This window comes from Physella acuta, unplaced genomic scaffold, assembly GCF_028476545.2.
Source record: "Physella acuta isolate Inbredline_101_S28 unplaced genomic scaffold, ASM2847654v3 ptg000257l, whole genome shotgun sequence".
Lineage (NCBI taxonomy): Eukaryota > Metazoa > Mollusca > Gastropoda > Physidae > Physella > Physella acuta.
The window spans coordinates 940,619-962,447 of record NW_026731776.1 but is presented as its reverse complement, the minus strand read 5'-3'; the positions used below and the strand labels follow the sequence as shown (position 1 = coordinate 962,447).

Below are 21,829 nucleotides of genomic sequence, written 5' to 3'. Positions count from 1 at the left end.
GGAGGAGATAAGACTTAAAGGGGGCGGACAGACATCCATCCATCCAGAAATGACGAGTTATTAAACGCAATTTTTGCCAGTATGGAAAATGCGCTAAAAAAACACAATGAACACATTTAATTGAGGGGGGGCGCTTTAAAAACATTTCACGGGCATTGAGAACTCAGATTTTTCACGCATCCCAACAGCAGTAAAAAATGAGTTACTAGTGGAAACCAAATTACAGTCAGTACCGGTAGTCAGATTAAAAAAATCTTATTACACAAAGTTTAAATTTACGTAGTGTTTACAAATACACATCCATCTGACAGTAAAGTAAAATTTATAGATTTTCTATAACATTATTAGGTACGAGCCGACCCGCGGTGTATCATACGCCGCTATTTAGTTGTTGTTTTTTCTTCTTTTCAGTAATTCATAACTTGTGAATTCGACAGTACCAATGCTGCCTCTGAAAATATTTGCTTCTTTAAAAAAACACTAGAACTTAATTAATTAATATAAATAATTATAATTAATAATTATATTTATTAAGTAATACTACTAATAATACTATTACTAATACTAATACTTAAAACTTAAAACTTTAAAACCCTCCTTTCCCCCAACCCCTACTGCACCCCCAACCCCCCTCCCCCCTCGTGAAAGCTGCCTCCTCTTAGTTACCTTCCCTAAGTTTAAAATCGTTTCAAACTAAATGATCTGCCCCTAATGCCTAATGGCAATGGCTAATAGCGTCACTAAACCCGTCTCTACGATTGTAAACATATAGCATGAACCACAGCTCACCAGCCAGACCATGTGGTAGCAATATGCCTAGAGAGGAAGAGAGGGGACAGCTAGGCGCGCTTACAGCTTGGTGTTTTCTAAGGTCTCCAAGAAGAGAAATAAATATTCGGACGATATTTCGAGTTGTCCCTTTGAATCCTGGGCCTGGCCTCAACCAACCGCCGGGCTTGTTGCGTTGAGTTAAATATAAACTCAAGACAATAATATAAAAAACCGTCTACTTAAAAAAATAAAAAATACTTTCACTTTTCATTCAAGTTTCAACATTGATGTTTTTTATTGTTACATTGTCATTAAAATCAACATTGACTCAATCAATTGATTGACATTATTCATTATTTATCGTTTTTTACTGTACATACAGACTGACATACTGTAACTTTATCATTTTTAGATAGATTTCTGTCTCACATGTACCCGTATACTGCCGTACACTCATTATTTATTAAATTTAGATAGATTCTCAGATCATAAGATTTTATTAAAAGCCGAAGAGGGTGTAGGCCTAACCTAATAAACTATAAACTATAATTATTATCAATTGCTGTTTCTATTATAGGCCCTACTACAATTAACATTTATATTTATTTATGTATGTAGACTACAGAGTCTAGCCACTAGGCAACTAGTTCCTAGTTAAGTAAATTTAAAAAATAATATTATATAATCAATAAAATAAGTAAATAAATCATGATCCACATGTCATGAAATTATTGATCGGATAATAGGCCCTACAGACGAAGTCTGTTGAACCAACACAAATCTTCCAACTCGATCTATCTACTTCACTAAGTGTCAAGTGGCCCCATGCACCGCCCTGTTTTGGTTTAGTATTGGATTATACTTAATTTTAGTAGCCTATGGAATCCCACTTGTAGGGCGTTCTTTATAACAAATATTGATGTCAAAGTGTTGATGGAGAGCCCAGGGTTCTCCTGGCCACATGACCACCTGGGCAGCAGACGCCCTGGTACAGTTTGCACCCCTGATCCCAGTAGAGAGTTGATTTGCTAACCACAGGAAAACTCATGTCACATAAGAGAACACTACTTTCAGGAAGATTTTCTTTCAGACATCTCTTCAGGGGGATATGCCCATTTAGCCCCAGAAAAAAATGAAAAAATAATTATTTAGAAAAATATAGATCTAGATGTACTTTACCTACAGCGTTTTTGAAAGAAAATGTTTATAGACAACGGGAAATAATCAAGTTAATATATTTTGCAAAAATATCTAAGCTTGGTAAATTCCCTTTATTATTCAAAATTTAATAATATTCCTTTTTATTATTATTATTGGGTCCTTGACTTGGGTGCAGAAATTTTCATTGGATAAACAGTGTAGTAATCTTAAAAGGAAAGATCCACAGACAGAAAATACTAATTTTGATAAACTGCTTTCTTGACATAAAGATCAAGTGACAGAATAGGTAAACATTGTCTGTCTGAAGTGAGTTTTTAAAATGTTACTTTTTAAATTAAATTAAAACTATTTACATATTTCTTTGCAGAGTTTTGCCTTGATTTGTGATCAACATTAATTTGATGCTTATGTCATTGAAAACATACAATGTAATTTCCACGTGAAGATGTCTATGCCTGTTGAATGGCTGCAACAGCTAGTACAGACTTACACTCGACTGTCTGATAAGGACAGGAATATTGTTTTGGATTCTCTGATTGAAGCATCAGGGGTTAGATTTAAAAATACTTTTGATTTAAATCATTTCACTTAATTTTTTTACACCCTTTTTAGTACAGTAAAGTTCTTAAATAATTGTTGAATATTACGAATTATAGCTCAGAAGTCTTTACTGAAAACAGACAGCACTATTTTAACACATTTTGAATTTCATATATGATTAATTCTTAATTATTTTGATTTTGAAATGCTTGCTAGTTGTGTTTGTTTCAATAATGCTATAATAAATAATGTTTATATTTTTAAACCAGCCGAGCCAGTTTTTAATACTAAGCAAGAAACTTCCAGATTTTGTGTTCAGAGACTTCATCCGTTATCTTCCACTTGAAGTGTGTACCAAAATACTTTACTATTTAAATGGCGAAGAGCTGCTCTCTTGCTGCCAGGTGATTAGCATAATTAGTCATGAGTTTAATTAATTAGTTTTTTATTGCATTCAACATTTAGGCATGTTTCAAATTTGTAATTTTAAATAATTTACTGTATATAATCATTACTCTTAAATAACATATAACATATCTGTTATGATTTACTGCCAATTGTCTCACAGGTAAGCAAGTCTTGGAATGAGCGCATTAACAATTTGTCCTGTTTGTGGAAACATTTAGCACAGAATAAAGGTGCTAATATAGAAGTAGCTGAGGTAGCTCTTTCAGCTGAAGCTAAACATGTCCAAAAAGCATTATTTTACAAAATCCTCTACTGCCAATCAGATGTCCTTCTTAAGGGTTTCAGTACAGGCCGGTCTATACATATCCAAGATTTTATTGACAAGGGCGGCTGGCGCATTACGTCAGTTGGATATCATTTTGGAAACATCGTAACGGGTGAGACAAATATCATTTCTACCCGTTTTAACTAATTAGTTATTTCCAAGGATTTTTTTTTGTAGTAGTCTATTTTATTGTAGTAAATATTTAAATCCTGGTATTATTTTGCTTAATTACCAATAACTGATTATTTGGTTAATCAAAGAATCCATATTCTAACAAGATACAATTGAAAAACTGTTCATGCTTTGCATTAAAGTTTATTTTAACCTTTAATGTAAAACAGAGATTGAGTTATATCTTAATGTTACTTCAAAGTGAAACTCTTGCATGTATAAAGAATAATTTAAATAATTTTTAAAGAAAATGTAGATAATTATTAACCCTTCATACAAAACTACTTATTTTTGCAGGCTGTGATGACCACACAGTGCAAGTTTGGTCTGTTTCAACTGGTTTAGCTATTAACAGCATAACCACTCATTCAGTATGTTGTCTTACACTAAATGATACCCATTTATTTACGGCATCTTTTAATGCCAATGCTGAAACCTGGGACCTGCTCACTGGCTACCACTGTAAAACCCTGTGTGGCCACACCTCTGCTGTTATTGCTATTGATGTGTCTCCAGACAACACCTATGTGTTGACTGGGTCTGTGGACAAAACTGCCAAGTTGTGGTGCTTAAAAGAATCCGAGTCTGAACTGGTCCAGACTCTCTCTTCTCACACTGACTGGGTTTTTCATGTGAAATTTTTGGCTTCTCCTGCTGGAGTTCTTCAGTTTTTCACGGGCGACTCACTACAAGCAAATGTCTGGCACATGCCTGCTAGTGGTGCTATTTTGGTGGCATCATATCAGATCAAAGCAGATGATGGCTCTAGGTTCATCTCATACTATCATTTGAAACAAGATCCGTACCAGATTTTTATATGCCACTGGAAAGAAGCTGAGAAGAAATCTTTTTTTTCAAAATACACTATCTGTCCTGACAAGTGTGAGATTTCTCTTGGGATATTTTTTCAAATCTCACCAGAAACAATAAAAGCCTATCTTCTTGGAGCTGGTACAAAATTCGCCGTTATAATGTGTTCTATATCAAGAAAAGATTTCTATGTTGTGGATATTCCAAAAAGATCTATCATTACTACTATTGTTACTCCTGATTTTTGCATGTAAGTAAATATTGCAAAACATTTTAGAAAAAAGTAACATAATGTAATTTGTAAAGTCAAGTCAATAGGCTAGATGAAGTTCATTTTAGGCACATGTAGTGGTAATTTGGTTAGCTCCTTGCCTTCACTCTACCAGACATGTACACATCAAAGTTAACCATTAGTAGATTTAAGTATGTTTAGTCAGAAGAGATATCTCAACAAAAATTTACCATGAAATGTATTGTTCACTTTCTTCATGCTGTTTTGTGTCAAAGTTACATCCTGGCATTATACCTTTATAACAGGTTAACTCGGAATGGCTCAACAGTAACGCTGTGTGATACTGACTGGCTTGATGGCTTTAATGTGCTGCAAATGAAAGCTGGTGCTCCAGTGTTTGCTGCCAGTGTTGGAAGAAACACAGTGATACTAGGAACTTGGACAGATTTAGTTCATCAATTATCACATAACAAAAAAATGTGTTGAAGAACATGAGAGTTAACAGCCTTATGCATAATTTTCATTTATATATTATTAAATACTTCCATAATTTGATTGAAACTAATTAAACATACAACTTTTCCTAATTAATTGTTAAGGAGTTCCTACTATTTAGTTAATTTGAAGATCTTTCATGAAAATTTTCATGAAATGAAAACAATTATGAAAACTGTTTGGAAAGGCTAGTCTTCCTGACACCAGAAAAATGTCATATGTACAGGTCATCATTAAAGGATTACAAAACAGATTATATTTTTAAAACTTGTTTTTATTAATAAACATTGTTTAAATAAAGAACAACCAATGGTATAATGAATTTCTGGAATGTACAATTTGTATACTTGCCTGAGTAAACATTTAGGCATGATTGCGATATATAAACACCATGTAAAAACACATTGAAAATACTGCCAGTATAACAGCATTTATGTAATGTAAAGTGAAACTCATTCATTAGCATAATTTTATATAACATTCTCACAAAGCATGAGGGAATAAAATATTCACTATATACATTTGTACTACCATTCCTGTTACCAGACTTTTTCTTTATTAGAAAATGCACATTCAGATTATAACTGGTAAGCTTAAATTCTTAAAGTAGAGTATATCTAATTTTGTCAACCCATGATATAGAATAAATTATTCATCTCTTGAAATGTCAAATAGATAGAGAGATCAAATCTTTGCCAAGAATAACATGACAAGTTTTGAATCCATATGTAGGTGCTTGGCATGAGCAGTTGCAAATCTTATGTTTTTAAACTTCAGATCTAAATTGGAACATGAGATTTGATTGAAAATAGTATGTTTAAAACTATAATTCCTCTTTTTTGCTTGAAACTTTCTGTGGTTTCTGGCTATCTTGAGATTCTGCTTCCAACACATCAACGACATCTGGATGTGTGGTCACCTCCAGTGGTGACTCATCTATGTTAGGCTGATTGTTTTCTAGCAATGTATCATCTGGCAAAGGTTGAGAAGAAGCTGACATTGTACTTTCTTCTGATGCCAGTGGCTCTTCAAAAGGCTGCTCAACTATTGGATCATAGAGAACATCATCACTTTTGTAGTCCCAACTGCCAGGAAGGCCAAAAATATCTGGAAATTTAGAAATGGCTTTGTCAATGTCAAAGCCATACAGTTCTCCCCAAGACAGGACATTGTCTTTGTACTTGTCTATGGCATCGAAGAACTGAAATACAATTTTTTTAGAGTGTTAGGTATCATAAAAACAAAATGTGAACACTTAATAAGTAATGTAACAGTTTTAAGTCTTCACTTGTAGCTCTATAAATAAAGTATTTAAAAATATATCCAAGTCTTTCTAAAATAACTAATTTTTTCTTCACTAGTATAGCTGAAGAAGTTTTCAACACAAATGCTTACACATGAATACAGAAAACAAAAAAGTTATTAAAAAAGTACATTATAAAATACAGTTTTTATTTTTATTACTGTCTTTGTGTAAGTACAGTAGTACAAATTTTAGTACTTTAATTTCTTCTAGTGGTAGTTAAACTACCATGTGAATTCAGGTAAAAACCCCTGCATTTGTATCCGTTAAAATTTTCCTGCTATGCAAAGTTTCAGGAAATTGAAATGCTGGCTTACAAACATACCTGCCCCCTTCTTTCTTCTGTTGATGTACCAAGAGAAGATATCACAACATCCTTAAACAGGAGCTCTTTGTCAACTAAATGTTCCAACAATTTTGATCTGCAGAGAACAGTACATTAAAGCTGTATTTAACTATTAAAAAGAGAAGATATAACATCTTTAGACAGGAGCTCTGTAAACTAAATGTTCTAAAGTGCATAAAAGCTATATTTTACTATTAACCTGCAGGAAACAGTCCAGAAAAACTGAAGATCCAACTATTTATTACAAGACTTAAGTGTACAAGTTGTCACCCACCTGTATGATTCATTTGGAGAGGCAAAACCAAATTTGGTGATAGGTTCTATGAGCTTATAGTAATCCTGATCAATGGAACAGTTTGATGGATCAAACCAATAAACATGGGCAAACCACAAATTTATTGCCAAGTGACGGACACCACTAGAAGTAACTTGATGGTACCACCTGCAAGCACAAAAGTCAAATATTAACACAACTACCCCCAACTGATGATACCATCTGTAAGCACAAAAGTCAAATATTAACACAACTACCCCAACTCCGATGATACCATCTGTAAGCACAAAAGTCAAATATTAACACAACTACCCCAACTCTGACGGTACCATCTGCAAGCACAAAAGTCAAATATTAACACAACTACCCCCAACTGATGATACCATCTGTAAGCACAAAAGTCAAATATTAACACAACTACCCCAACTCTGATGATACCATCTGTAAGCACAAAAGTCAAATATTAACACAACTACCCCCAACTCTGATGATACCATCTGTAAGCACAAAAGTCAAATATTAACACAACTACCCCCAACTCTGATGATACCATCTGTAAGCACAAAAGTCAAATATTAACACAACTACCCCCAACTCTGATGATACCATTTGTAAGCACAAAAGTCAAATATTAACACAACTACCCCCAACTCTGATGATACCATCTGTAAGCACAAAAGTCAAATATTAACACAACTACCCCCAACTCTGATGATACCATCTGTAAGCACAAAAGTCAAATATTAACACAACTACCCCCAACTCTGATGATACCATCTGTAAGCACAAAAGTCAAATATTAACACAACTACCCCCAACTCTGATGATACCATCTGTAAGCACAAAAGTCAAATATTAACACAACTACCCCCAACTCTGATGATACCATCTGTAAGCACAAAAGTCAAATATTAACACAACTACCCCCAACTCTGATGATACCATCTGCAAGCATTAAAGTTAAATATTAACACAACTACCCCCAACTCTGATGGTAATACAAGTACCTTAAAGGAAGTGAAAATTCAACAATAACAACAATGTTAAGATGATACACAACCACATAGCCTATGACAAAGGTAAGTGACCAACAGGAATATAAAAGACTGAAGTATTTTTTTGAAAACACTCAATACATAATTGCAGGAAAGGCAATTAGACATGGAAAAAAAACCTAATTTCTTTTCCTGATTAGACAATGCCATGGTTGAACAATGACTACTTTAAAATACTTAAAAGCTAGGATTAAAAATAAGTGAAAGTTAGAAAATCTGATGGTTAGAAAAGCCAAGACATTAAAATAACATAATTACCCTTTAGGGACATAGAGACAATCTCCCTTGCTCAAGTTGGCTTGATACCACTCAATATTGGCTAGGCGGGGAAACTTCTCAAAGTCCACTTTATCAACATCCACTAAACTGTATCCTTCTGACTGCACAAAACCATCAGCCTCTACATCTGATTTGAAAGCCTGAACAGTTTTTATCACAAATAATAGAGTTACAAAATTCTGTACAGCAGCTGTAGGAAAAAAATCTCTATATAAGTAATTGTTTTAGTCTGTATAATGCAAGAGTAAAATTGTTCTACTGAATTTAAAGCTATTAAATAAAGTAGTAAAAGAAACTGCATACATTTTCAGGTTAGTTCATAAAACCCAAACATACAAACACTAGCTGGCGTGTGCTCAGAGAGAAGATTTTTCAAAGTCAGCATCTCTTGGTCAACACAGTAGTGATACCAAGTCACAGAACATTCTCATCACAGCACACTCACTCATGTGTTTTGTTTACCCATTTCACTTAGGCAGACTTTAACATAGTTTTAAAAGAAAACTAGTATAGATATCTTTGTGTTAGACAATGTTTACTTTCTACAAAGAAAAACTACTAGGAATAAAATTGCATATAAATCATAAGTTTCTGTTTCATTACTTAGCTAACCTTGTCCACAAGAAAGAAGTTTTTCTTGCCATCCAATAGACAAAGTATATTGTCCAAATCATCATAATGCAGTACAGACTTGGCCTTGCCACTACCTAGCCAGATAACAGCCTCTTGAATCACTTTTTGCAACCCTCCACAGTGTAAACATTCAGGTACATAAACAAGCTCTGAAAAAAAATGGTCTATAAGAATAAATATAAAGATATCTACATAGATTAAAGATATGCTTTTTAAAATACATTTAAAAAGGAAACTATGAAGAATTTTTTTCTTCTTATACCCAAGGCAAAAACCCTCTCAAAGATTTCAGAGAACCACACTGAACCTAGCATTTATTCCTTACATACTGATACCTAAAAAAAAGATAGCCTTTCTAGTAGTGCTTAAAGTTAAAGAAATAGCAAACATTTTATGCATAGATCTAGCTGAATTTGTAAATTGAATATGTAGTATTAAAATATTTAAAAATAACCATTTTCTTATGCAAATAATAATCAAAGAAAAATAAATGTTACCCTCCATTTTGTCATTCAATGTTTGAACCAAATAGAGATCATTAGTTTTGTAAGAGTTAAGAAACTGGCTTAATGTCATTGAGGTTGGTCTTTTTGTACGATCTTCCTTTTTCCCTACTTCCACTTTCACATTCAGATCCCCATATTTCTTTCTGTAAGTAATAATAAATTAGTTACATACTTTACATCTCTCATAAAGTATTCAGGATTACTAGCAGGTGATTCTGATTTATTACATAAAAGTAAAATTGTTGCAGAAAATACATACAAATACCAATGGAGAAAGTATGGACAGGACAAATATCAATGAGCAAGAATTCTAAAAAGAACGTGGAGATGGATAGGCTATATATTGAGAGAACCTGCTACAGTTACAGGTACTACCAGACTAGGCATATCTACAAACATCAAGTGAAATTGAAAAAGACAAGAAAGTTATAGGAAGAAGTTGGAAAAAAAATAGTAAAGGGCAGAAACATGGAAGGATATTGTAAATAGCTTCCACTCGGAGATGAAAAAGGCAAAGAAGAAGAAAACTTTATCTAGATCTACAACTAAAAAAAGCATGAGGCGTAAAAAGCTTTTAAAGCTACAACATTATATAACGTTACTTAAGTTACTATAGAATGTACAAGCCCACTAAATTACTCTATAAAGAATACTAACCTCAGAAATTGATCACTAAATTACTCTATAAAGAATACTAACCTCAGAAATTGACCACTAAATTACTCTATAAAGAATACTAACCTCAGAAATTGATCACTAAATTACTCTATAAAGAATACTAACCTCAGAAATTGATCACTAAATTACTCTATAAAGAATACTAACCTCAGAAATTGACCACTAAATTACTCTATAAAGAATACTAACCTCAGAAATTGATCACTAAATTACTCTATAAAGAATACTAACCTCAGAAATTGATCACTAAATTACTCTATAAAGAATACTAACCTCAGAAATTGATCACTAAATTACTCTATAAAGAATACTAACCTCAGAAATTGATCACTAAATTACTCTATAAAGAATACTAACCTCAGAAATTGATCACTAAATGACTCTAAAAAGAATACTAACCTCAGAAATTGATCACTAAATTACTCTATAAAGAATACTAACCTCAGAAATTGATCACTAAATGACTCTATAAAGAATACTAACCTCAGAAATTGATCTGTCCAATCTAGCCCAGGATGTTTGACATATTCAAGGGCTGATCTCATCCACAGTGGTTTATTATGTTTAATAAAATGGCCATAAAATACAGGTGCCCTTGAAAATTTTCCAATCATTGTAATTCCTTTTCCTGTCTGATGAGCTCCCAAATGTTTTAGGTGGCCTGGTAACTTTTTACTAGCACAGGCAACATGCACCAGCAATAAAACTGTACAACCAAGTAGGAATTTGGACATTTTCTGCAAATATATTTTTAAAAAAATTAGGCTAAATGGTCTGCATTTAAAAATCAATTGCTTGAGATAAAGTCTTGTATCTTCCATTACAAAAGTATTAAAGTAATGTTACAATTCTTAAGTCAATGAAAATATAGTTTATATATAAGGGCCTATAGGCCCTAGGCCTCAACTAAACATTAGGCCTAGAGGTCAATATTTTACATCCCACTAAACTGACTACAGTATCTGTCTACACTACAACAGAGTACTAAATAGTAATTAGAGCTAGAGGGGAGGCATCAAAAGGGTGGGGGACAGGGTTAGCATTGACTCAATGATGACATTAGCCAGCCATGTGTGTATTTAGTTAACTACCAGTAACCTAACACCACTTTTTTAAAGAAGATTCTATTATCGGACACTGGTATAAAAATTCCCCCTAATCAGGGGGGGGGGAGTGTTAGGTTACTGGTAGTTAACCAAATACACACATGGCTGGCTAATGTCAATGCTAACCCTAGTGCCCTAGTCCTACCATATGCCTAACTCTAATTTGTAACCATAAAATAAGTCGAGATTACAATATTTTATGGAAGAGTATTATGGACATCAGTATCTAAAATCATCCATAGAGTCAACTAGTAACTAGACTAGACTGTTACTGTCTGTTATGAGACTAAAATATAAAAAAACCCACTAGATCTAGATCTAGATTAGATTTTAGATTCTAAAATTACTAATAACTATAGGCCCTATAGGCACTTATTCTAGTTAAAAAGTACTAAGTAAGTAGGCCTAATATAGTAATTTATTTCGAATTATTTGACTTCTAGATCTAACTAATCTTAAATTATTAGATCTAAATAATAAATAAATTAAATATTATAAATATTTAGATCTAGACCTAATAATCCAGACCTAAAAAATCTAGATTTTTACACAGATCTAAAATCTAAATCTAGAATTTTCTGCTCATCATTCCTTCCCTCAGCTGACTTCTACACCAAATGACTCAAATGTTTGTGCTTATATATAATATTTTGGTAATCTATCGTTTTGGGTACGTAAAATCGCCCGTGGCTATTTATGTACGAAAACGTTACCTCATTGTCAAGGCTTTAATAGAAGTATATTGTCATACTTTTGTGTCAAATATTATAGATAAATGAATAATACACCTAAATCAATGGCTAAATATATCGATATAGGCCAGAAATGAACTTTAAACAGCAGTCTCTGAGAGCAAGATTTGCTATATAAACAGCAGCCATTTGTAAAATAGAGTGGCTTCCCCCTGAATCTGGCACTAAAAGCTTATAAAAATAAAACTTAGACAAGATGGCTGCTATAGTAAATGAGCATGGTTGCATCTGTTGGAAACATTCTCTAGTCTTCATTTATTACGGAAAAGTTTTAATTCAATTGTTTAAAAACAGGTACATAAATGAATCAAGGAAACATTTTTGAATTTTTTAAAACATAAATCTTCTTCAAAATGTGAAATAATTATTAAAATTTAAGGAGTCACCTGTTTTTCACATTACAAATTGCGGGCGATTTTACGTACAACGATAGATTACCAATATTTTTAATACCCCCCCACCCCCTAATAATTTTAATAAAATAATAAGTAAAGAGTAGTTTAGTACTAGATCTAACTCTAGATCTAGAATCTACTACTAGATCTACAACCAACTAGATCTACTAGACTAGGGCAGGGCTAAGCTGTGCTGCAGTGCTGGCACTGCTGCTATCCAAGAATTACCTAGATCTAGTAATCCCTAGTATGATTGATAGTGATAGTATCTATTCTAGATCTAAACTAAACATAGTTTATACTAGATCTAGATCTATATGACATAGATCTAGAATCTAGATCTGTATTTTATGTCTAGAGTAGTAGTAGGCTAATAGATTTCTAGATTCTAGTTTAGATCTAGATCTAGATCTAGAGATCTGGATTCTAACTCTACAACATGCCGCTTTTTTAGAAAAATAATAGTCTAGATCTGGATCCAAAAAGGGAAATCACTCTGAAAATGAAAGATTAAAAGGAAAAACAGGCCCGCAAAAAATTACACAAACACAGTAGGGAACTAACGCAATAAAAAAGAAACCTTCAACATTGTGAGCATTAACTTGACATGAACTAAGCCATGCTAATATTTTATAATAAAAATTTAAAAAATAGTAATTTATGTTAATTTTAAAATACAAAAGTTTAATTTTTTCTTATATTAAACCCTTAAAACAAATCTAAAATGTAGTGTGTATGAATCTAAAATCTAACGATTGTATAGTGCGCATGTTGCACCTCACGTACCTCAGGCATAGGACATGAAGACGAAAATAACTGTAAAGAAGGATAAATAAAAGTAAATTAGTGATCTAACAGAAACAAGCACAAATGTTTGATTAACAACCTTAGATATTAACCCACCAAATTATTATTACTACTTTTTAAAATGTAACTTTCTGCTTTAACTTTGTTAAGATCTAGATCTAGATTCTAGTTCTAGAGATCTAGACTCTACTCTAGATATTAGATTAGCCTAGCTTAGCAAAATTTCACGGCCAAATGGTGAAATGCAAATGGTACAACTCTAGAATACTCTAGATCTACTAAGAAGACTTAACTGACTGGTCACTATGATTTATAATCAGAAATCAGATGATAATTTTTCACATTTAGGCCTTAAATACGGCTTATAGATCTAGATCTAGATCTAGTATATTTTTTTCCCTTTTTATTTCCTGTTTTTTTTGGGCATAATAATAATAGTATTAATAGCCTATTTGTTGTTGAGTATAAAATGTCTAAGTATATTATAAAGTTAGCATAAATTTATTACATTCATTTCAGGCTAATGATCAAATAATCTAATTTCAATTTGCAGTCATACACAACTAGATCTATAAGTAAACCGGTTACAGATGTAGAATCAATTGACTAGCATTAACTAGATTTAACAAAGAAAGTAGGCCTGTTATTTATGTGTAGTGTAGATGTTTGAATTTTTATATAGATGCTTAGGCCTAATTCGGAATTCCTGTTTCTTTTTCGTAGGTACCTTACGTTACATTTTCAAAACATAATAAATTAGCCTATTAAACTTTAAACTATAATAAAGCTGTACTTAGCCTATGACTATGTATATCTATAGGCTACTTTCTGTATATTAGTATTTTAAGAAAGATCTGTAATGACTAAGTTCATTTATTAGTAGATAACTAGCATGCATACAATAACATAGGTGAGATTGCATTTTGTATGATATTGATGTATAAACTTAATTTTATAGGCCTACTACTGTTGCATCAGATATATCTCACAAACTCACTCAACAGTCCTTGCCACTAGTAGGTGGAAATATGGCTATGCCAATAGCAGCTTAATATTATTAATAAGTGTTAGGCCCCCTAGGTCTAATGTTTTAATGTATCAAATGAAAAACAAACAAATTATTAATGGCAACATTTTTGATCTATGATTGATTCATTACTTTTTTTTTTAAATATTGTAAATGAGTTGGTCACTTTAAATGAGTAACCTATTGCATTTATTATCATTTATATAGGGGTAATTATGCTTATTATCTCTAATGAATTTCTATTTTCATTCACATTGCTTTACTTTAGAAGTTTATGTATGGTATTTATTACAAACCTTAAGCTATATTAGAATTTGTTAGAAAATATTTGCTAGTAGTACTAAGCATATATTATATATATTAATCATTTTAAAATGAAATGACCATTTATGGATTATAACTCTATAAGATGTTTGAAAGGGAACTTGACTAAATCTATTGAAGCAAAATCTTTTCAGTTTTAAACATGCTTATGATCTATTATGGACCTCTAAGTTGTGCCATTGTCAAACAATAGTTTGTATTTCCATTAGTTTTATAACAACTTTTTAAAAAGGCCACTTTTTTTATAACATAGATTTGGGTAAAGTGACTATTAACCCTGAGGGCTACACACTTTTTTAATTTCATAAACAAGCTGATGATTCTGGGTTTATTGCTGGTGCAAATACAAATAACATTGGTTAAATTTAAGTTAAAAATGGTGAATACTGCAACACCATGATTTGACTAAGTTTTGTTTTGGTTTTAGACCTGTAACAAAATAATTACAATACTCATGTTAAAGGTTAGCACACACCCTCTCAATTTATCATTGACTACACACAATCTAAGATGAGTTTGTTCTTAAACTGAATATTTGATGTCAATTCTTCAGCTGTGTTTTTGAATTATTGATGACTACATGTAAATTAGCTTTATCGAAAACCTCATTCATTTCAGGTCAACTTTGAAGGCATACATTGAAGATGGATGAAGAGAGCCAGAGGGCAGGAGAACAGGATGAAATAGTCAGACCAGGGTGTGAATCAGATCCAGCACACATCACAGATGTTGCTGCACTAAATAAGTCACAGTCAGATGGCCATTTAACACATTTTTTGCAACCAATAGATTCAGACCAAAACATTGAAGAAATAGCTTCAGAAGGTCCCAGACAGAAACAGACTGAGGATATTTTAGATGGTTTCAGCCAGGCTAGCACTGAACAAACCTTATCTGATACACATCAGGTTGCTTCTACTGTTGGCATTCAACAAAATGCTGATGATGCACCAGTCATTAGTAATGCAACATTAGTCTGTCCTGACTCCACTCATTCAGCTGATTCTGATTCTAGCTCGCCTAGTGTTCTGGCAGATAAACATTCAAACACAGAAGAGTGTCAGATACACCCTTTTCAGCCACCATCAGAACTAGTTGGGCCTGTAGATAGTGCATTATCACTTGTTGGCAATGACCGAGAAGACGCTATCAGCCAAAGTATCGAGCATGTGACAGGTTTTGTTACATTCAAATCTACAGATTCAATTAGAAGTAATAACCCAGTCTTGTCAAAGGCAGCTGTTAGCCAACACTTGTGTGATCTTAATAATGCTCATAGTGTTGAAGACTCAGTTCATGAAACTAATAATATTGCTGAGGACAGAGTTCTTGAAATCATATATACAACACCATCAAAGTCAGATTGTTCTTCAGACATGCCTTCACCATCAGACAATTCCGTAGAAAGTTTTTCAGATTGTACCCAACTGGACCAGGATTCAGACTTTCAGCCAATTATTTTAGATGTACGTGGAGCTTGTCCAGATGATGCAGAAAGTCTGATGGAAGATTCTATCACAGAAGAGAGTCAGACAGCTGACATAGAGGTTGGTAACACTATAGAGAGTCAGACAGCTGACATAGAGGTTGGTAACACTATAGAGAGTCAGACAGCTGACATAGAGGTTGGTAACACTATAGAGAGTCAGGTTTCCAACACTAGGACTGCCACTAAAATGTTGAAAGACATCATCCATCAGGTGAAGTTGACAGATTTGAACAAGAAAGATTCAGACCAACTTGATGCCAGACCAAGTCTTCAATCACCTAAAGCCAATAATTTGAGTACTTTATTAACTTTGGCTAAAAAATCAGCTGAAACAGATGCAAAAAAAAGTCTGATACCAGCTCCTAAACAAATTTCTCCAAAACCGCCAGCTCATGTTGTAATCACCGACCAAGTTTCACCATTGGCTGACCATTTGCCAGCTACAAGTGTGGAGAGCACCCCACTGACCGGCAGCCTGTCTCTGGCTGTAAGTGACTCTGCCCCAATGACCAGCTCTGTTAACAACTACTGTCTTATAGTGCCTGGCAAGCAATCAGCCCCACACAAAAATATTGCCTTACTAATACCACAGATGGACCTTGTTAACTTTACTAATGGCAAGCAAGTGGCTAGTCAGAGTTCAAAACCATCACAGAATAAAAGACAGAAAAAACATGTGTGTTGTTTTCACAAAGTGCCTGTAGTGAAAACATACATTTCTGCTTTTTCTGATAGAATAACTCAGATGATAGCAAGCACTTTGGATAAGTTTCAGATCAAGACCAAAGACTTGAAGAGCAGTCAAATCCTGGATGTTCCCCCCAGCTGGGAGCTGGAGCAGCACAAACATCCTGACTTGACCTGCTACTGTTCTGTCTGTGGGGAGGGCTTCTATCAACCTGCTGGCCTCAACTTACACCTGGCACGCAACATATTCCATATTCAATATCAATGCCCTCCCTGCAAAACTTTTCTAAGTTTCTACAACAAATGTTCCCTCTGGATGCATGTACGAAATGTCCACCAAGAAACTGCTATCAGGTATGAGAAGATTACACTTTTCAAGCCAACCAGTTTTGTCAATGAACCTGATATTCCACATTTTTTCACCAACTGTCTTGCTGCTGAAAGCACCGCAGCTCTTGCTGCTGAAAGCACCGCACCTCTTGCTGCTGAAAGCACCGCACCTCTTGCCTCTCCTCCAGTAATCAATCCAACAAGCCAAGTTGTGAGCACCCAGGACTACCAGCGCGCTTCTCTCACTGTAGGCATCTGTGGCAATCACGCTCTCAAGCACAGTGAAAAAAGAAGCTTCTCTTGCTGCTCAGTGTGCCAGCAAATATTTGCGTCTTCAGTGGACGGCAAGACAGCCCAGTTGTCATCAGACATGACCCTCTGCTGTACCACCTGTGGCATGAATCTGCCTAGTCTCTGTGCCTTTAAAGCTCACAGGAAGATTCATTTAAAAACGGAAACTGTCATTTGTCCTGAGTGTGGGGAGATGAAGTTCAAAAGTGATGACCCCAGCCAGGATGGGAAGAAAGCTGCCTTTGACCATTTGGATGCTTGCAAACACTTCAACAGAGTTGTCGTCATTTCTTGTTTGTGTGGGGAAGAATTTCTTTATGCGAAACAGTTAGCCCAGCACTTTGTGGATATACACTTGAAAACTTTGTACAAGTGCAAATATTGTGTTCTAGCCTTCACCCAGAGTGAGCACCTACAGGCACACATTGAAGCTTTTCATAAAAGCATTCTCCACTTTGACTTTATTGAAATATCAATACTGTGCTCATTTTGTCAACAGATTTTCAGAACTATTCATGAAGTTAAAACACATGTAGAAGGCCACATCTTAAAGGTCAAATGCAAAGGGATCTTTAAATGGAAATGTTTCTTGTGCTCAAAAGTGTTTAAAAAGAAAGAAAACTTGATTCACCATTCAGATAAAGAGCACCCACACAAGCCTAAGAGGTGTACCAACTGTTACAGTTTATTCTGTAGTAGAAAAAATCTGGTGGACCACATTATGCTGAAGAAATGTGCCAAATCAACACAGTTAATTTTTCACCAGTGTGTTGACATTGATCCCTATATTGATATTAAAGACGTCAACTACTCCAAGCTATTTACACTGATGAGGAAAGCCCCAGCCCCCACTGGTGAAAAATCTCCAGCCTCCAGTTCTGGTAAATCCCCAGCCTCCACTGCTGGTAAATCCCCAGCCCCCACTGCTGGTAAAGCCCCAGCCCCCAGTACTGGTAAATCCCCAGCCCCCAGTACTGGTAAATCCCCAGCCCCCACTGCTGGTAAATCCCCAGCCCCCATTTCTGGTAAAGCCCCAGCCCCCATTTCTGGTAAAGCCCCACTCCCCAGAGTTGGTAAATCCCCACAAGTTGTGTCTAAAACTTCCACTCAGACCGCCCCCTCATCTGGTAGAATGTTGATTAAAATAGCCCCTAAAGTGAAGCCATCAAGTTCAGGAGATGCACCAGGATCTGTAGAGCAGCAGAGCAGGTCTGAGCAGCTTGAAGCTCCAGCTGCAGTAATAAACCAGTGCCACTCTTGTAAGATACTGCTGCTGGGCACACGCCACCATCTAGTTCACATGAAGAAACATGAAGCCAAGGGGGAAGCCACCAATCTTGCTGCTACAACATGTGTTATTTGTCAACAGCTAGTAGATAACTCTGCTCTGATCAATCACTTAAAAAATCACCAAAGCCAAGGAAAGATTATCTGCTGCAGATGTCAGAGGACAGATTTTCCCTCAATGGCAGAGGCTGTAAAACATGCTGAGCATTTCTGTGGATACCGGCTAGTGTTGAGTTCAGACCCAGAAGACATCATGCTGATGACAAACAGAGCCAAGACAGATACACCTCACGCTGCTGACAGCAGTGCCATTAAAGATGCTGATAAGAGCAGTTTCAATAAAGATGCTGATAAGAGCAGTGCCAATAAAGAAGTTGATAACAGTAGTGCCAATAAAGAAGTTGATAACAGTAGTGTTAGTGAAGAAGCTGATACATCTATAGAAGAACAAGCTGCTGAAGAAAGTGAAATAGAAGCAGATATAAGCCCAGCCCAGAATTCTCTGTTCCCTTGTCTTCTGTGTGGATTAGCGTTTGAGAGCTTGTCAAGCCGGGAGGATCACATCAGCAGGTCTCACGATGGCACCAAGATGGTCTATCGCTGCCTCAAGTGCAAGAGGAAAGATAACCCAAAGCAGTTTAGTAAAAAGGAAAGTGTGGCTCGGCACATCATTAAGAAACACAGAATTGTAGGCAGAGCAGACGTGGAGAAGTTTATTGGAGGAGAAGAGCATAATGCCAGCAGTGGCCAGAAGTTACCTGAAGCAGAGGCTTCAAGTCTAGAAACTTGTGATGCCACTCCCCCCAAAAGGCTGCGTATTGCAGAAAAAGGAGACTTCCTATGTGGCAAATGTGGGCTGACTTGCTGCGAGTATGAAGAGTTCTCCACCCACATCCTGACACACAATGGCAACAAGGAGCCCCAGTGCCCAGAGTGTGGGCTGTGTTTTACTGTTGTGCCTGCCTTGATGAAGCACCTGAGGGTGGTACACAAAATTAAAGCTGTTGAGGAGTTTTTAAAGTCTAAATGTATTCTTATTCCCGACCTGGCTGAAGACGAGGGCCTGGAGGATGAAATATTCCCCCAGCCTAAAGTCAAGCTGGTCAAGTTTGTTAATTGTATCCCCGTAGTGCGCAGGATATCCACCAATCCTCTGGAGTGTACTGTCTGCTACAAAGTTTTTGATACAGAGACTGATTTAAAGACGCACATGAGAAACCATGGCATGGCGTTTATTAAATCTAAAAGGCATAAGCCGTAATTTGTTTGATTGAGAAATTGTCTATTTTGCAATAATCTGAACTAATGCACATTTTTATTTACCCCATATGTACTTTCTTTAACCAAGAATATTTCTGCTGTTTAAACATTTGCTAATGTCTGACAGAATGCACCACACTTTTTATAATATTGATTCAAAATTCTTCACATAACTACTTCACTTATGTGTTGCAATTTTTTTGTTACTTTATTTTAAAATTATTTGTTAGCATCTTACATTCTTCCCAAGGCTTGATTTTGTTTTTATTTTGTTTGATAGATTTGTTGTATTATTTGCAGTTATAGATACTGTCATATGATTGTAAAGAGAGGTTAGCTGTGTAATGTTTAATTTGTTTTGTTTACATTCCAGAATGTAGCCAACAAACTATAGAAACATCAGCTGTCTAATGTTTTGTTTACATTCCAGAATGTAGCCAACAAACTATAGAAACATCAGCTGTCTAATGTTTTGTTTACATTCCAGAATGTAGCCAACAAACTATAGAAACATCAGCTGTCTAATGTTTTGTTTACATTCCAGAATGTAGCCAACAAACTATAGAAACATCAGCTGTCTAATGTTTTGTTTACATTCCAGAATGTAGCCAACAAAACACAAACTATAGAAACATCAGCTGTCTAATGTTTTGTTTACATTCCAGAATGTAGCCAACAAACTATAGAAACATCAGCTGTCTAATGTTTTGTTTACATTCCAGAATGTAGCCAACAAACTATAGAAACATCAGCTGTCTAATGTTTTGTTTACATTCCAGAATGTAGCCAACAAACTATAGAAACATCAGCTGTCTAATGTTTTGTTTACATTCCAGAATGTAGCCAACAAAACACAAACTATAGAAACATCAGCTGTCTAATGTTTTGTTTACATTCCAGAATGTAGCCAACAAAACACAAACTATAGAAACATCAGCTGTCTAATGTTTTGTTTACATTCCAGAATGTAGCCAACAAAACACAAACTATAGAAACATCAGCTGTCTAATGTTTTGTTTACATTCCAGAATGTAGCCAACAAAACACAAACTATAGAAACATCAGCTGTCTAATGTTTTGTTTACATTCCAGAATGTAGCCAACAAAACACAAACTATAGAAACATCAGCTGTCTAATGTTTTGTTTACATTCCAGAATGTAGCCAACAAAACACAAACTATAGAAACATCAGCTGTCTAATGTTTTGTTTACATTCCAGAATGAGAGAATGTAGGAGGATTCAGATTTTGAAATAGTTTGACTACACAGGCCCAAGTGTTTTGGTAACAAACACTAAAGCATCTTTAAAAAAAAATGTTTTAGAATGAAGATGGGATCACAATGAACTGTGCATCTTTCGAACTAAGCAAGAGGAATGATTAATCTGGCATGTTTTTTACAGTGAGTTGAAATCCAAGTCAGTCTCAAAATAGTTAGATGTTTTCTAAAACAAAGCAGGGCCATTTTCTTGTGATAAAATTTTGTTACTCAAACATTCTGAGTGCAGTAAAGTCTTCAGTTTGTTATTAGTTTTAAGCGATTTCCCAACATTTCAATACACTAATATCACTGATAGTTTATTACTTGTAAAAAAGTTTTCAGTTTTGTATTTTTTTGCCTCCACATATCCTGAAAGCCTTAAAATACAGCCACAACTTTTTGAACTTGTTTGTTCTTGCTGCTGTCCAGTTGTTACTTATGGGCTCTGTTATGTAGTTCCTACTACACTAGACTTCAGGAAATAAAAGAAGAAACTTGATGATCTCGCTTTTATTTTAATAGTTTGTCATATAATAACTGGGTAGTGTCAGTGTTCCTGCAAGACCATGAGAGTCACACTGACTTCATGAATCAATGTTTCACAAACAGAACATTTTATTGAAGTTTCTTCATCAGTTCAATCACTTTTAAAATATGAGGTGCTAAGCATTACTTTAGATGCATCTATCCACACTGACCCATGGATTACTAGTGATCCAAGCTATCTATCCACATTTGAGCTAATAATTTCAAAGCCATCTATCCAGATTTTGTTATGTGAGGGAATCCTTTAAAAATATCTTATAGTAGATCTATCCATCAACTT

The 21,829-nt window shown here is 34.8% G+C and overlaps 3 protein-coding genes across 8 annotated transcripts; 2 read left to right on the top strand and 1 right to left on the bottom strand.

Moving 5' to 3' along the window:
- The first annotated feature begins 279 nt into the window (after nt 1–279).
- On the top strand, nt 280–5,180 carry LOC131938775 (F-box/WD repeat-containing protein 2). 3 transcript variants are annotated; one of them, XM_059296941.1, is made up of 6 exons: nt 280–310; nt 2,300–2,482; nt 2,742–2,876; nt 3,041–3,317; nt 3,674–4,436; nt 4,724–5,180. In XM_059296941.1, the coding sequence occupies exons 2-6, from the start codon at nt 2,378–2,380 to the stop codon at nt 4,902–4,904; spliced, it is 1,461 nt and encodes a 486-aa protein (XP_059152924.1). In that variant the 5' UTR covers nt 280–310; nt 2,300–2,377; the 3' UTR covers nt 4,905–5,180. The 3 variants fall into 3 exon arrangements, with proteins under 3 accessions (XP_059152924.1, XP_059152923.1, XP_059152925.1); XM_059296940.1 differs by having other exon boundaries at nt 288–348; XM_059296942.1 differs by lacking the exon at nt 280–310 and adding an exon at nt 377–410.
- On the bottom strand, nt 5,167–13,050 carry LOC131938777 (bifunctional peptidase and arginyl-hydroxylase JMJD5). Of its 3 annotated transcripts, none has more exons than XM_059296943.1 (8): nt 13,027–13,050; nt 10,471–10,724; nt 9,301–9,452; nt 8,783–8,952; nt 8,150–8,310; nt 6,837–7,004; nt 6,542–6,638; nt 5,167–6,114 (listed from the first exon to the last, which is right to left on the bottom strand). In XM_059296943.1, the coding sequence occupies exons 1-8, from the start codon at nt 13,033–13,035 to the stop codon at nt 5,737–5,739; spliced, it is 1,389 nt and encodes a 462-aa protein (XP_059152926.1). In that variant the 5' UTR covers nt 13,036–13,050; the 3' UTR covers nt 5,167–5,736. The 3 variants fall into 3 exon arrangements, with proteins under 3 accessions (XP_059152926.1, XP_059152927.1, XP_059152928.1); XM_059296944.1 differs by lacking the exon at nt 13,027–13,050 and adding an exon at nt 12,684–12,706; XM_059296945.1 differs by lacking the exon at nt 13,027–13,050 and adding an exon at nt 12,469–12,659.
- Nucleotides 12,795–21,745, top strand: LOC131938766 (zinc finger protein 687a). Of its 2 annotated transcripts, none has more exons than XM_059296924.1 (2): nt 12,795–12,830; nt 15,017–21,745. In XM_059296924.1, the coding sequence occupies exon 2, from the start codon at nt 15,043–15,045 to the stop codon at nt 19,741–19,743; it is 4,701 nt and encodes a 1,566-aa protein (XP_059152907.1). In that variant the 5' UTR covers nt 12,795–12,830; nt 15,017–15,042; the 3' UTR covers nt 19,744–21,745. The 2 variants fall into 2 exon arrangements, with proteins under 2 accessions (XP_059152907.1, XP_059152906.1); XM_059296923.1 differs by lacking the exon at nt 12,795–12,830 and adding an exon at nt 13,002–13,078.
- Nucleotides 21,746–21,829: the final 84 nt, after the last annotated feature.

Bases quoted from the DNA above. Each gene is read 5' to 3' on its own strand.
- LOC131938766 (XM_059296924.1), top strand. From the start codon at position 15,043: ATGGATGAAGAGAGCCAGAGGGCAGGAGAACAGGATGAAATAGTCAGA.
- LOC131938775 (XM_059296941.1), top strand. From the start codon at position 2,378: ATGTCTATGCCTGTTGAATGGCTGCAACAGCTAGTACAGACTTACACT. The intron at 2,483-2,741 runs GTTAGATTTAAA...TTTTTAAACCAG, and splicing joins CTCTGATTGAAGCATCAGGG to CCGAGCCAGTTTTTAATACT. The intron at 2,877-3,040 runs GTGATTAGCATA...ATTGTCTCACAG, and splicing joins AGCTGCTCTCTTGCTGCCAG to GTAAGCAAGTCTTGGAATGA.
- LOC131938777 (XM_059296943.1), bottom strand. The intron at 8,953-9,300 runs GTAACATTTATT...ATTTTTTTTCAG, and splicing joins ATTGAATGACAAAATGGAGG to AGCTTGTTTATGTACCTGAA. The intron at 7,005-8,149 runs GTAATTATGTTA...TTGTGCTTGCAG, and splicing joins TGTCTCTATGTCCCTAAAGG to GTGGTACCATCAAGTTACTT.